General features: G+C 47.3%; 1 protein-coding gene across 6 annotated transcripts in view; it reads right to left on the bottom strand.

The window, feature by feature from the left end:
* STX8 (syntaxin 8) overlaps positions 1 to 13,485 on the bottom strand; it is a 102,447-nt gene that overhangs the window by 52,458 nt on the left and 36,504 nt on the right. The window contains exon 1 of one of the 6 annotated variants that reach the window (XM_057423975.1): positions 11,204 to 11,712. The exons of the other annotated variants lie outside the window; for them this stretch is intronic. Within the exon in view, the coding sequence (XP_057279958.1) occupies positions 11,204 to 11,360 (157 nt within the window). The 5' untranslated portion in view covers positions 11,361 to 11,712. Of the gene's footprint in view, positions 1 to 11,203; positions 11,713 to 13,485 lie in introns of those variants that run through there. 6 annotated transcript variants of the gene reach the window in all.

Raw genomic sequence — 13,485 nt, 5'->3', positions numbered from 1 at the left:
AGAAAAACATGGTTTAAGTTGCACTGGTCAAGTCCTGGCTGCTAATCCCAGAAAGGATTCCACCAGCCTCAGATGGGCCTCGGAGTTCACACAGTATTTGAACAACCTTCATATTCAGCCCTAAGGAAGACACCCTGCAGCATGCCCGTACCCAAGCAATGATGATCAGCGGCAGCATGATGGGAACACACCAGGAGGGGTCATGGGGCCAGGTGAGGAACAGTTTTGCTCACCAGCTCACCCCTTAGAACCACAGCAGTTGGCAAGAATCCCGATGAAGTTCACCAACACCACACTCAAAATGATGACCATCCACCTCCACCAGCTGCAGAAGGCTCCCTTCCACACGCCCACAGACACTGCCTCTCTTCTCCACTCCATATATCCACAGTTAAACCTCTTCTAAAACAACTCAGGCCCACCTGAGCATTAAGAGACTTGTTCAATTCCGCTCAAGATATTTAGAGAAGAGGAAACTGCAGAACCATGTATTAGGGAGTTGTCAAGCCTGCAAAACACAACTGCCATTTTAATAAACATTCAGGTTGGTAACGAGCCAACAGAGCATCGCAGTGTTCTCCACAAGAGCATCATGCTGTGGACAGCTGCATGGCATTATCCTCTTGGATCACAAACAAGGAGGAAAGCCACTTTAAAATTGGTCTATCAATCATAGGAGGAACCAGAAAACTTGCAAGTGCTTCATGGTTACAGTATTGAAAGCAGCTGATAAAGCTAAGGTCAACCCAGGCATCTGGGACTAATCTCCAGCTGACATACTTCATCAAGCTCTACTGGAATCAATGGTAAATTGACTAAATTAGCAAAAGGAATACATCATCTAACAATGTGCTCAGAGCTGAGCAAATACCCAGAATGAGAGCCCTGGCAGGGAAAGCACTCCTTAATGTCGCTCAAGTCATTTGTGTCCTACCTGCCCAGGAGTCTGAAACAGACCAAGAGCAGAGAAAAATGTCTCTGGAGTTGATGGCTCAAAAAGATTCCATTCCCAGTCTGCAGTCATGGAAAAAGTTCAGATTACTCAGAGAAGTGGTTAAAACAACAGAAAGGGTGGAAGAAGAACTTCCACAGATAAGACGACCTCAAGTCTACGAGTCCTGGTTAGCTTTAGCTAATGATTTTCTTTCTTCCCACTTCCTTCCACCAAAAGTTGTGCCAACTTTCCACATGCCCTCCCATGGATTTTCTGCAGATGTGGCTGAACACTCACTGTTTAGCGTGGCTCTGTGCCCGTGGATTTTTGCAGAGCAAGGAAAGCCTTGCAGAGGGAGCTATACAGAGGGAGCCCTTATCCAGCTGCTCTGCTCCGCTATGATTTTCCCCTTTCTCCAGTTCATTTGTTGGAAGGACCAAAAGTGATTAATTGGCAAGAGCTGCACAAAGCCGAGGGTTTAGTGCCACTAAACACCGTGTCTGTAAGACACTTCAGAAGACTGTGGCTAAACACCGGCTTGATCTCGATGCACGAGTTCTGAATTCCAGCGTGACGAACTCCAGCGCAGGAAGGAAACCTTAAGCCTCCACTTTATCAAGCTACACAAATACACGGTTTATCAAACTGAAGAGATTACTGGTGCTTGTTGTGCTTCTCCTGCAACTGTTTGCAGAAGCTGCCTGGCTGATGGCTCCCAAATGTATGGGAACAAGTCAGCACCACCTTACTGCAAGGGTTTGCAGCAAACAACATTTACTGCAGCCAAACTGCTTTGTTCCCAAAAATAAAAAACAAAAGGGAAAGAATGGGAATACACACAGGGCAAAAAAAATCACCTCCCAGGCCGGTGTGTGCAGGCCCAGAGTAAGGATTTCCAATAACTCAACTTACATCCCACTTTAAAAAATAAAAGTAAATCCTCTGGTACTGCCAAAGGCACTTTTAGCCCGGGGTGGGGGGGGTTATAACTGAATATACAAAATGTACCTCTTCTACCTGCAAAATCGCTGGGCTATGGAAAGTTCTAAAGCTGATCAGAAGAGAGCACCAATCACATTATTAATCCCATGTAAAAAGCCACAAACCTTTTACTTTACACCGCCAGTTTTAATAAACGATAATGCAAAGCTCTGCTCCATCCCTATCCCATTATATTTCTCAAGGCAACTTGAACAAGACCTGCCCTATAAGATCTGCCCTTTTTAAAACTCAGCTCCGAGCCTCCCAAGTGAAGACATCTGTAGTACAGGCTCCTAACGTCTGCTCCTTCCATATGGGCAGGAGAGAGCTATAGATGTTTTCATCTTTTCTTTCAAAGGACAATGAACTCTTGCTCCATCATTTCCAACCCAGATAATTCTGAACCCCAAACAGATATTAATTGATAGATGCATTGTACGGATTACCACGAGCACAAAGGATCAGATTCAATGGCCTGGCTGAAGCCATTATGTTTCCCTCTGAAAAAAATGGTTTGGACATGAAACACCACTATTATGCCCTCTTCCAACTCAGACATGCTTCAGAGAAGCCCCGTACTCCGGTCAGGCCCTTCACCCTGCAACAGGGAGGACGGTGAAGAACCGACCTGCTCCGCCTGGGCCTTCCTCCACACACTCCGAAAATAAGGATAATCCTATTTACCGGCCCCCTCCTAGAAACCGGGAGGGTCAGTCTGTCAAATCAGAAACCATGAGCTATTATTCTTCCCTGTGAGGGTGCTGAGGCGCTGGCACAGGGTGCCCAGAGAAGCTGTGGCTGCCCCATCCCTGGCAGTGCTCAAGGCCAGGTTGGACACAGGGGCTTGGAGCAAGCTGCTCTAGTGGAAGGTATCCCTGCCCGTGGCAGGAGTTGGAGCTGGAGGAGCTTTAAGGTCCCTTCCAACACAAACAAGGCTGGGATTCTATCTTTATACCAAGGAGTATCAGGAAAAGACAGTCATTTCCAAGTGAACACCCAGTTGTCCCCCCTTCACTACACATTTAGCAGAAGCAATACCCCAAACATTCTTTAACCCCAACTAACTGCATGAAGCTACATCATTTGATTATTTGCCATTTTGTAACATCTTATGAAGCATTTGGTAGGGCAGTAACAGGTACACTGAAAGCCAAGTGGTACCAGTGGCCCGGCCAAAGATGACACATTTCAAGTCTCTGGATCTCCCATCCCCAGCTAACAGCAGTACTTCAGAACTTCAGATGTTGAGTTTGGGGCCTCAATCTTGAATTATTTTTTTCAAACCCTTTAAAACACATTTAATCCCTTGTTTTCTTTCCGAAAAGAAAGGTTTCACATCTGGACTGTCAACCTGCATTCCAGAGCATTAGCCTGGCAAATGAAAGCAGCTGAGCTGTAAATCTCCAAGAAGAGGACTTGTCATGGAAATCGAAACTCAGCATTAACGACGAGACCAGTTCAGCACAAAAGCCAACATGAAAAGCCCAAACAATGCAGGCAGCCCCAAGACAACTTTGGAAATGAATCCTGCTGTCTGACAGAGCAAGCCACCCTCAGCCCATCGCCCAGCCTTGCCTGGCTGTAACCTGGAACAGGCGTGTACTTGTGAGCAACCACCAATTACACAGCTGAATTTAGCACCCTCTCCAACAACCAGCCCCCAGTTTCCTGAGCAGGCTGGGATTTGCAGGTATGTCTCATGAGAGTAATGCTCAGTCGCTGGGAACACCGAGAGAGGTGAGCTCTGAGGTCCCTTGGACCGCCACTGCTGATGGCTCTCTTCTGGCCCTGCATAGCGGGACACAAGCAGTAAGATAGAAAGTGAGAAGCTCCAAAGATTTAAGTACTTCCAGCCAGATTTCAATGGAAATCCAAACGTCAGTAACATAGATACAAAACCGAACCAGCAGCAAAAAGGTGCAGAATGGTAAAACTGATAAAAACAGAAAACCCAACATCCCCCCGGCACCCCAGAACAACGGCACCTTACTGACGTGCTTCAGCTAACGTACTAAAGGTGCTCATGTAACACTTTTTATCACTGCTCTATGCATTTACTCCGATTTCCGGATGTAAAAGTGAGCTGCTAGAAAGAATGCCACTTTTGCTATTCTTTTTTTTTTTTTTTTTCCCTTTTATAGAGAATTCAGTTTTGGAAACAACTTGAGCTCTTGAGCAGCTTGGAGAAAGGACTGTCTGATTCACAGAAGACATCTAAGCAACAGCGGTGGGGCCGGTTGACTCTTCTGTCAGCATTCACTTCACAAAACACTCCACAGTCTAACTCAATTACTTTTTATAGTTTATACTAAAGTACTTTATTAAATCTCTCTTCCTACCAACCATACAATGCAGAGCTTTGTGTGACAGGCTCTTAAGATCATTCCATTCTTTCAGCTCAGGTTCCCTGATGGTGTCTCTTCTGATTCAGGCAACACCAAGCAGGAGTTCATCTCTCCACCTTTGCTGCTGAACACCACAGCCAAGTCCTCTTATTTCTTCCAAACACTGTACACTCTTTGCAATCAGCTCAAACCAGTTCTTCTGTTGAATTAAAAGCATTACCACAACGCTCTGTTGCCACATGAAGTCTGCCAAAAAATACCCTTATCCTGTAACAACCGTAGCTGTAATGAAGCCAGCTTGTTAACTTCTACAGTTATTAGAACTGCATCGAGTCTTTCTGGTCTGGTTCCTAAATGAACATACAGTTTTGCTCCAAACTACGATACACTCCATGATACATGTACTATGATCATAGAATTATAGAATCCCAGCCTGGTTTGGGTTTGAACGGACCTTAAAGCTCCTCCAGATCCAGCCCCTGCCATGGGCAGGGACACCTTCCACTAGAGCAGCTTGCTCCAAGCCCCTGTGTCCAACCTGCCCTTGAACACTGCCAGGGATGGGGCAGCCACAGCTTCTCTGGGCACCCTGTGCCAGCGCCTCAGCACCCTCACAGGGAAGAGCTTCTGCCTAAGAGCTCATCTCAGTCTCCCCTCTGGCAGGTTAAAGCCATTCCCCTTGGCCTGTCCCTACATCCCTTGTCCCAAGCCCCTCTCCAGCTTTCCTGCAGCCCCTTCAGGCACTGGAGCTGCTCTCAGGTCTCCCCTTCAGGAGCCTTCTCTTGTCCAGGCTGACCCAGCCCAGCTCTCCCAGCCTGGCTCCAGAGCAGAGCTGCTCCAGCCCTTGCAGCATCTCCGTGGCCTCCTCTGGACTTGCCCCACCAGCTCCACAGCCCTCTCATATTGGGGGCCCCTGGCCTGAATGCACAACTGCAGGGTGGTCTCCCCAGAGCAGAGCTCTGCTGTACTTGATACCTATAACTTAATACCCAAAGAAAAAACACTGTACGAGCACTGTTACCTCCCCACATTAGTGCTAGCAGCAACGTGGGCCACCGAAACAGCCTCCTCTATTATTTCTGTGCTATTACCCACCAGCTTTTCCCTCTGCACTCCCTGCCTCCTGCTCTCCACCTCCTGTGCACTGACTTGGGAAGCTCCAGGCTACACCTACACGTGTATCCGTGCCTGACTACCTCTGGGGCATTGGGAACAAGAGGTCAATGGAACAAACAACAGGCGCTGCACCTGACTCCTGCCTTCCCTGGAGGTGATCCCGCTGTGACAGGCTGTGTGCGTCCCTGCTCTGGGCATGCAGGAGGGTACCTGGTGTCTTCTATCTGCAAGCCTTTCAACAAAAGACACTATTATAACATTAAAACCAAGTTGAAGGAAATTCCTTTTATTGCGAGTTCAGATCGCGTCTTATCAGGTTTCACAGCTCAGAGCGCAGACTCCAGCAGGCCGGCATGTTTGTTAATCACTATTCCAGCTGTGGCTGTTTCTGCTCACCCGGTTTTTGTCACACTGAAACAAGACACACTGCCATGTTTTGTGACAGGCATTTTCGTTAGAGTAACACGTTTCTCCTTCATCACTCAATACCAAGTGCTCAGCAAAATTAAACAGGCTAGCACAACACCACTGCCATCCAGCATGCACAGATACCCCATTCACTACCCATGACACCAATGATGTGGGCTTACTCCAGGCACAGGTCTCAACGTGGAGAAAAAAAAGAGATGGATAAGCCACTAGAAGAGTGTCTGCTCCAGCCTGCAGTTCAGAAGCAGCTATCTAAAAGTTCAAGTCAATGCTTCAAACAGGGTGAAAAGTGTTACAACAGGCAAAGGACAATAAACAAGATAAGAACTTGCCCAAAGGGTGCTAACAGCATCATGGGCTTATGTTCCTACATCCGCTATAGAGCGCTGCACGGCTGCAGCTCAGAGTCAAAGCAGCTACAAGGAAGCCCACCAAGCCAGTAGGGCAAGCTGCAGGTAGGCTAGCACACTCACACAGCAATGACCACCTTTACATGGTATTCCTAACACCTAAAGGGGCCAACAAGAAACCTGGAGAGGGGCTTGGGACAAGGGCCTGTAGGGACAGGCCAAGGGGAATGGCTTTAACCTGCCAGAGGGGAGACTGAGATGAGCTCTTAGGCAGAAGCTCTTCCCTGGGAGGGTGCTGAGGCGCTGGCACAGGGTGCCCAGAGAAGCTGTGGCTGCCCCATCCCTGGCAGTGTTCAAGGCCAGGTTGGACACAGGGGCTTGGAGCAAGCTGCTCTAGTGGAAGGGGTCCCTGCCTGTGGCAGGGGTTGGAGCTGGAGGAGCTTTAAGGTCCCTTCCAGCACAAACCATTTATGATTTTGTGATTAAAGCTCCAAATCATTGAGCAGGATGGCTCAGCACAAGAGTCTTCTCTCAGGCATCTTCTCCTGTACAGACCGATGGCTCTACTCATACCTCCCATCATACCTCTGGAGTAAATGAAATCCAACCACCAAAACAAATGCTCATTTTCTGATGTTTATGGGCTGAGGTAATGGCTCCGAGTGAAACCCATCGCCCTCACAGGGCAGAGCCCCTGCTCTCAATGTGAGCTTTTGAAGTCCAGCAAGAAAAAAAAATAAAGAGGGTTTTGTTGTTTTGTGTGTGGCATTTTCCCCCCTCCCTTCTTTTTTCTTGAACGATGCTATACAACCAGCTTGATACACAAATTAGAGGTGATCTCATCAGTCCATTAGCCCAACTAAAGCAAGACCATCACTTGTAGGGGATGTGCTGGCTAGATACTACTGATTGGCCTGTGAGTAGCATTAGTATGGGGGTACAAATGCAGTCTTCATTACACAGGCAAGGCATGGCTCCCAGCTTTCAATCTGCTGCAAACAGCTTCGCTGTATTGAAAAGTGGGATTTTAGAGCGCCTCACACTCGCTGCTCTGGTCTTCAGGCAGAGACTATGGCCAGTCCTGCCACCCCTCCTGAGGGAAGGAAATGACCTACAGACATCACATGCATCGCCGATTCACACGGAACAGACGCCTTGTACAGAGTGTCAGGCCCTGAAAGGAGGAGAGGAAAAGCACTTGAAAATTCACTAAGAATAGTAAAACGTGATTTAGAAGCTTTTGCCTTTCATTTCTCATAAACCAGAACTCCATCACATCTTTCCACCAAGTTTCTTTTGATTTCTTTGTTGTAGAACTAACAATGCTTGAAAGCCAGCAAAGTCTCATTTCTAAGATGTTTCTGTTTTCAATCGAGCAGCAGAACTATTTATTTTCCTAGCCAGTGATGGAATTAAACAATTTGTCTTTGAAAACTCTATAAGCCTTCACCCTGACAACCCCCCCATCTGCTTTTCAGATTAAGGTACTTTGATTTTTACCAGCTAAAGGTTTATGAACTGCTATATAAACCCAATTACTCTCACAGTAAATTATGTAAAGCTTACATGTTAGTTTTTAAATTTTTCCCTGTGGAGCACTCTAGAGATGCAGCAAAGGAAAGGCTCACAGGGCATTCCGAACTACAAATGCGTAAGAGGGAAAACCACGGAGCTTCCAGAAACTCGGAATAAAACCACCTCAACAAAGTTAAGTGAGGATGAGACAGACCTCAGGAGACACTTTTCAGGGTAGGACTGTTAAAAAAAGGGGGGAAAAATAAAGCTCCATTTCAGTGGGAGGGAGTTCTTTAAAAACAGATTAAGTTTCATCTGGGGTAGTACTTATTCCTTAGCTGATCTCTGCCTCACCTCCTGATTGAAAACAGGGATAGAAAAGATCTTCATGTACTTGCTTTCACAGAATGAATTATGGAATGGTTTGGGTTGGAAGGAACCTTAAAGCTCCTTCAGCTCCAACCCCTGCCACGGGCAGGGACCCCTTCCACTAGAGCACCTTGCTCCAAGCCCCTGTGTCCAACCTGGCCTTGAACACTGCCAGGGATGGGGCAGCCACAGCTTCTCTGGGCACCCTGTGCCAGCGCCTCAGCACCCTCACAGGGAAGAGCTTCTGCCCGAGATCTAATCTAAACCGACTCTCATGCTGTAGCCAAACTCATCCCATCCCAGTGGCAGTATTGCTGAAGTGCTTACTTACATGGAGTAGAGTTTTGCTCCAGAGGATGGCAGGAGGATGTGGCTGCAGAATTGATCTATAAGGAGAGCTGGTGCTGGGGCAGCAATGCTGCCCGTCCTGCCCCTTTCTCTGGCCAATGCCAACTGTCCCAAAACTAGTGACCAGAAAATGAATGAGCTGCTGCCAGCGTTATGCTGTGCTTATTGCCAAGGACTCATGGTATTCTTCTAGGTCAGTCTTGGTTTGGAGCAGCAGTAGTGGGCTCAGTTCTTCCGGGTGCTCCATGTGGCTTCCCACCTAGGGCCAGAGCAGGGCACACCAAGCAAGGGCAGGGAACACCCTCTTATAAAGCAGCTTGTTCTGCACAGTTCTCCTTCTGGTACGTTTTGTCACTGCTGCATTCAAGCACCAAAAGAACTGTGTTAGAAGAACACTGCAGTGATTCACTGGCAATGTCTGCTCTGTATGTGCCTGTGATGCAGAACGCTGACTGACATGCCCAGCAGCACTGACTGCCAGCATCCCAGCCTGTTGGTTACCAGTGCCACACAGCTCAGCAGCAGCCACCTGAAGTGACTGAAATGATTTAGATTCATTAACTAGGGCAGAGCAAGGAGCAGCACTCCCACAAGTGTGATACAGCTTAACCAAGCTGATGCTTTCCTTTGGAGCTGGTGCCTTCCCTGACTGACTCCAGAGGTTCAGTGTTGTGTCCCATGCAGTGTTATGGGAATGCCAGGGACAGCACTCAGCTGGGACAGCACAGGGACCGGACCTCCAGTGCAGCATCTCCATGGCCTCCTCTGGCCTCGCTCCAACACCACCACGTCCCTCTTGTGCTGCTGCCCCAGAGCTGGATCAGGGCTGCAGGGGGGTGTCCCCAGAGAGCAGCAGAGGGGCAGGATCCCCTCCCTGAGCTGCTGCTCACGCTCTGGGGGTGCAGGCCAGCACACGGGGGGGCTCTGGGCTTAAGGGCTCACTGAAGCCAGGTCATCGGGAGCTTCTCCTCACCCAACACCCCGAAGTCCTATCAGCACCAAGTATGTCAAAAACCTGATACAGCATACAAGGAATTAAAACCACTCCAAAGTTTTCTGCAAAAGGAAATAAAGAGCTTCTGAGCTCATAACTTAGGAGAGATTTGTGAACTGGAACACCCATATCAGTTCAGTTTAGCCACTTGATAATCTTAACAAAACATTTTAAATAAGCTCTATTTCACCTGGGAAGGGTGTGACAGCCACAGGGAACATTTAGCTATAGAGGGCTAAAGATGCCTTCCAAAAAAAAGCCAACTCTTCCACAAAGCTGCTCAGAGGCTCCTGGAGTGTGCACAGCCCCTCCTGGGCTCCCTGACCAGGAGCCAGCCCCAAGAAGGGCCATGGAGAAACAACACAACCCCACTGCTAGAGACATGAGTGGAAAAATAGAATATGAAGACTAAAGCAAGAAAAAATAGGGAATAAAAGTATTACAGAGAGGGCAAATTAAGAGCGGAGTCCCCCTCTTTCATTTGTAGTTTTTAGAGTCTTTTCCTTTTGGAAAATAGCAGGAAAGTCATTCTTCTGCAAGATGTTTTAATTTACATTCCCATTCTGACATTTCATTCACAGGCCCACCAAAACAACCCAGGGAAAAGGTCAGGCACTGTGTAAGAGCTATTAAGCACTAATTAAGCAGCACTGAAAAACAAGAAACATCCCACACTGCAGCCACTCTAATGGCTCTTCCGAGTCACCACAGACCTAATTCACTCTTTAGGACTTCAAGTTGCAAATTTTGATTCAGCTTTCACAGCACAAATAGCCACAAGAAAAGCCACCCAGGCCCCAGTTCACCATATCAGGATTATTTAATATGAAGGTCACTTCCTCCAGTGTCCTCAAACTGCTTTACACCCTCCAACAGCCAGAATACAAGGAATACTTCTATCAATTTCAGGATACAACAAACAGGTCAAACAGTGAGTGCACAAAAATAATTCACACTTCTAGAGGAAGATAAAAGCACTAAATACTGAGAAATGGCCCGTGTGGCACCAGTGGGGTGCAACAGTTAATTTATTGAGACAGATTAATACACCCACAAAACCTACAGCGTTAAGGCAGTTCTGACCTCTCTAGATTGGCTGCCAGTATGATATAGGTCCAAAAGAAATTACCCTTTTCTACTGCGACAGAACAATAAATTGGCTTCCATGAATACAGTGGTTAAAGAATCCAAGTTCCTGACCTTGAATGTTTTACTAGTAGTATGCTGTGCTGGAGGGAACAATCACGATGACATTTGCTGAAATGTGTGGGATTTATGATATAATAGGTTGCACACATGTGCCAAAAGAGAAAAAAACCCTCTTAAATCCAAGCAAATCAAGATTAATTAGCTATTAAAATAGCCAAGAAAACACAGCGCAGCACAGGTGGCACAACAAACCCTCTCACTTTCCGAACACGGTGACTAACGTTGTTTTTCAGGTCACACTGTCCATGTATCTTCCATCACACTCTCACTGGGAAAAGCAAAACTTGCAGCTCTTCTGTAAAGCCCTGCTCTTTGTAATTGTGCAGCTTTGCACTTCCATAAACAAACGGCACGCAGCCCTTTCATAGGAAGTCCCACTAAGTCCACAGGAAAATCCCGTATCGCCTGGCTTTGATCATCGAGACAGACTGAAAATTAGCACCGGTATTTTTACAATGATCCCCGTATGCAGGGAGAGGCCACGCCACACACATTCACCTCTCACTGTCAGACTCACTTGAGCTCCCCCCTTTTCCTCCAGCCCCGGTGGCTTTTTGGTTTATTGCTGCTAATTGCAATTACAGGTGTCCAGAAAGCAGCAGATGCCTCGTACCTCCCGTGCCGTGCCCACAGCCCCGCGCTTCGCTGTGACCGGGTCCCTGCAGCAGCCCCGAGCAGGCGTCGGGATCACAAAGCAAACATTCTTCTGCAGTCACAGCAGCCTGACTTCTTTTCTCCTGCCTACTGCCCCAGGAATGCGAACAAGTCATTAATACCCTGCAATCTGCTCGGTTTCCCTCTTAATCCGTATTTCAACCAAGCCTCTCCTTGCAGGAGATCATATCAATATGTCCCTAGCAGTCAAACAATGCGGAAAAGAGCCAATGTTGTTGTGAGCCTGAGGTGGAACGACTCGATTCCCAGCAGGAGATCAATTTGTACAAGGAAGCAGCAAGCTCTTCTCCAGGAGGGGTAACCACTTCAAATGAGTCAGGCTCCCTGCGACAACAAATACCCTTGCTGGGACATGGTCAGCTAGCAAACACTCACAAAGGCTGCTGGTCTCTTCCTGCGGGTCAGGAGAGCAAGGCACATCCATCTCCTTTGCTCCCACACACATTCATAACCAAGACACCTTTATGCAGCATTTCATGTTCCACCTCTCAACTCTGATCGAGGATCATGTCATGGGAAAAGATGCCCTGTGGCCATGGTCTTATAGAATCACACACAGGTTTGGGCTGGAAGGGCCTTGAACGCTGCCAGAGATGGGGCACTCACAGCTTCTGCTGGACCAGGACTGCAGGGGGGCTCTCCCCAGAGCACAGCAGAGGGTGAGAATCCCCTCCCTGAGCTGCTGCTCACGCTCTGGGGGTGCAGCCCAGCACACAGGGGGGTTCTGGGATGCCAGCACACATGGCTGGGTCATGGGGAGCTTCTCGTCACCTCAAGTCCTTCTCCTCAGGGCTGCTCTCATCCGTTCTCCACACAGCCTGTGTTTGTTTTTTCTGACTGCCAAGATTGCAGAGCAGACTGACTTGCTGGAGGGGCAATGAAGACCAGCTGACGCAGGGCCGCTGGGGTACCAAATCAGTAAAACCTGAGCAAGAGAAAGTCCCTCCTCTGCAAGCATTTGGAAGTTGCCTTTCATACACTTAACTCTTCATTCAGCTGTTTACAGATCTTTGAGCTATTTGTTAAAGACTCAACATCTTCTGCCACTTAACTGGAGAGCAGAAAAACTCCTTTATCCACTCTTGCAGGTACCCAAGTGACACCCTGAGCAAACTAGGACTTGATTTACATGGGAAAATTGCTGCTTAGCAAAAGCCTCCCACATGAACACCCTGATCCCAGCTAAGAATACTGAAAGGCAAAATTAGCATGGAAAAGTTTTAAATCCTCACCAAAACTGTTTCTGTAACAGCTTCCCGGTTTAGGAAATTGTGAAAGGGGTGCAGTGAAAGCAAACACCACTCCATCACCTGAGGATTTTCCAAACACATCCTCATTGCTTTTCATCTTCCAAAAATACAACCCAAAAAGAATTCCTCATTCCTCAGGGTGAAGGGGCTGCTGAAGGGACTACAGAAGACCAGCAACACAGCGGTACCTACACTCAGCCATTACAATCCTGCTACTCTCAGAATTGATGGACATATTAATTGGAGGCAGCTGCAGGGAAAACTATCCCAAGGCTATGAGTCCTTAGTTTTCATAGATAATTACATTTGCCCGTGGCCTCGCCGGGAATCATTCATGTAGGGAATTTTGGGGGGTATTAGATTTAAATACAGCAATCAGATTTGTTAATCCATAGGACAAGGCAAACCAAACACGGTTTCATTCAGGGAATTGTTTAGACTTTCAACATTGACATTAATTCAGCAGCAGGAAAAAATTAGCAGCATAATGCATGCTCATGTAGGTTAAAAATTATTAATGGTAACCTCCTTCCCTCCCCCAGTGCCTATAAGGAGACTGCAGATCTCTCCATGGCTGCCTAGACTGCAGGCTTATTCCCTGGCTGCATCTTTACATATCACCCAATCCAGTGGCCTTTCTAAAATACAGAGATTTTTTGACAGAATGAATTAGAAGAACTGATACAGGGGTTTGCCACTCTAAATGCAGCCAGTTTCTCCTTGTTACTGTATTATACACTTAAAAACCAAGTTTTAAACATGGTTGAGCTGGTTCTATTACTCTGAAATAACAGCACATTCTCAGATAGAAATCCTAGAACAATTTGGCCAGTTCCCTTCCTATCAAGTCCAAACTCTTTAGTAAAATGCACTCCACCTTGAAAGCAGGTTAATTTTTAGCCCCTTTCTTCCCCTGGAAGCTACCCTGGAATTTCCCATGAGCTTGGAGGAAAAAAAAAAAATGTAATTT

The sequence above is a fragment of the Pezoporus wallicus genome, unplaced genomic scaffold (genome assembly GCF_028554395.1).
Source record: "Pezoporus wallicus isolate ANWC-B61680 ecotype Strahan unplaced genomic scaffold, APGP_CSIRO_Pwel_v1 contig_7876, whole genome shotgun sequence".
Lineage (NCBI taxonomy): Eukaryota > Metazoa > Chordata > Aves > Psittaciformes > Psittacidae > Pezoporus > Pezoporus wallicus.
The sequence above is the reverse complement of the archived record's forward strand: the minus strand, read 5'-3'. Positions and strand labels throughout refer to the sequence as shown.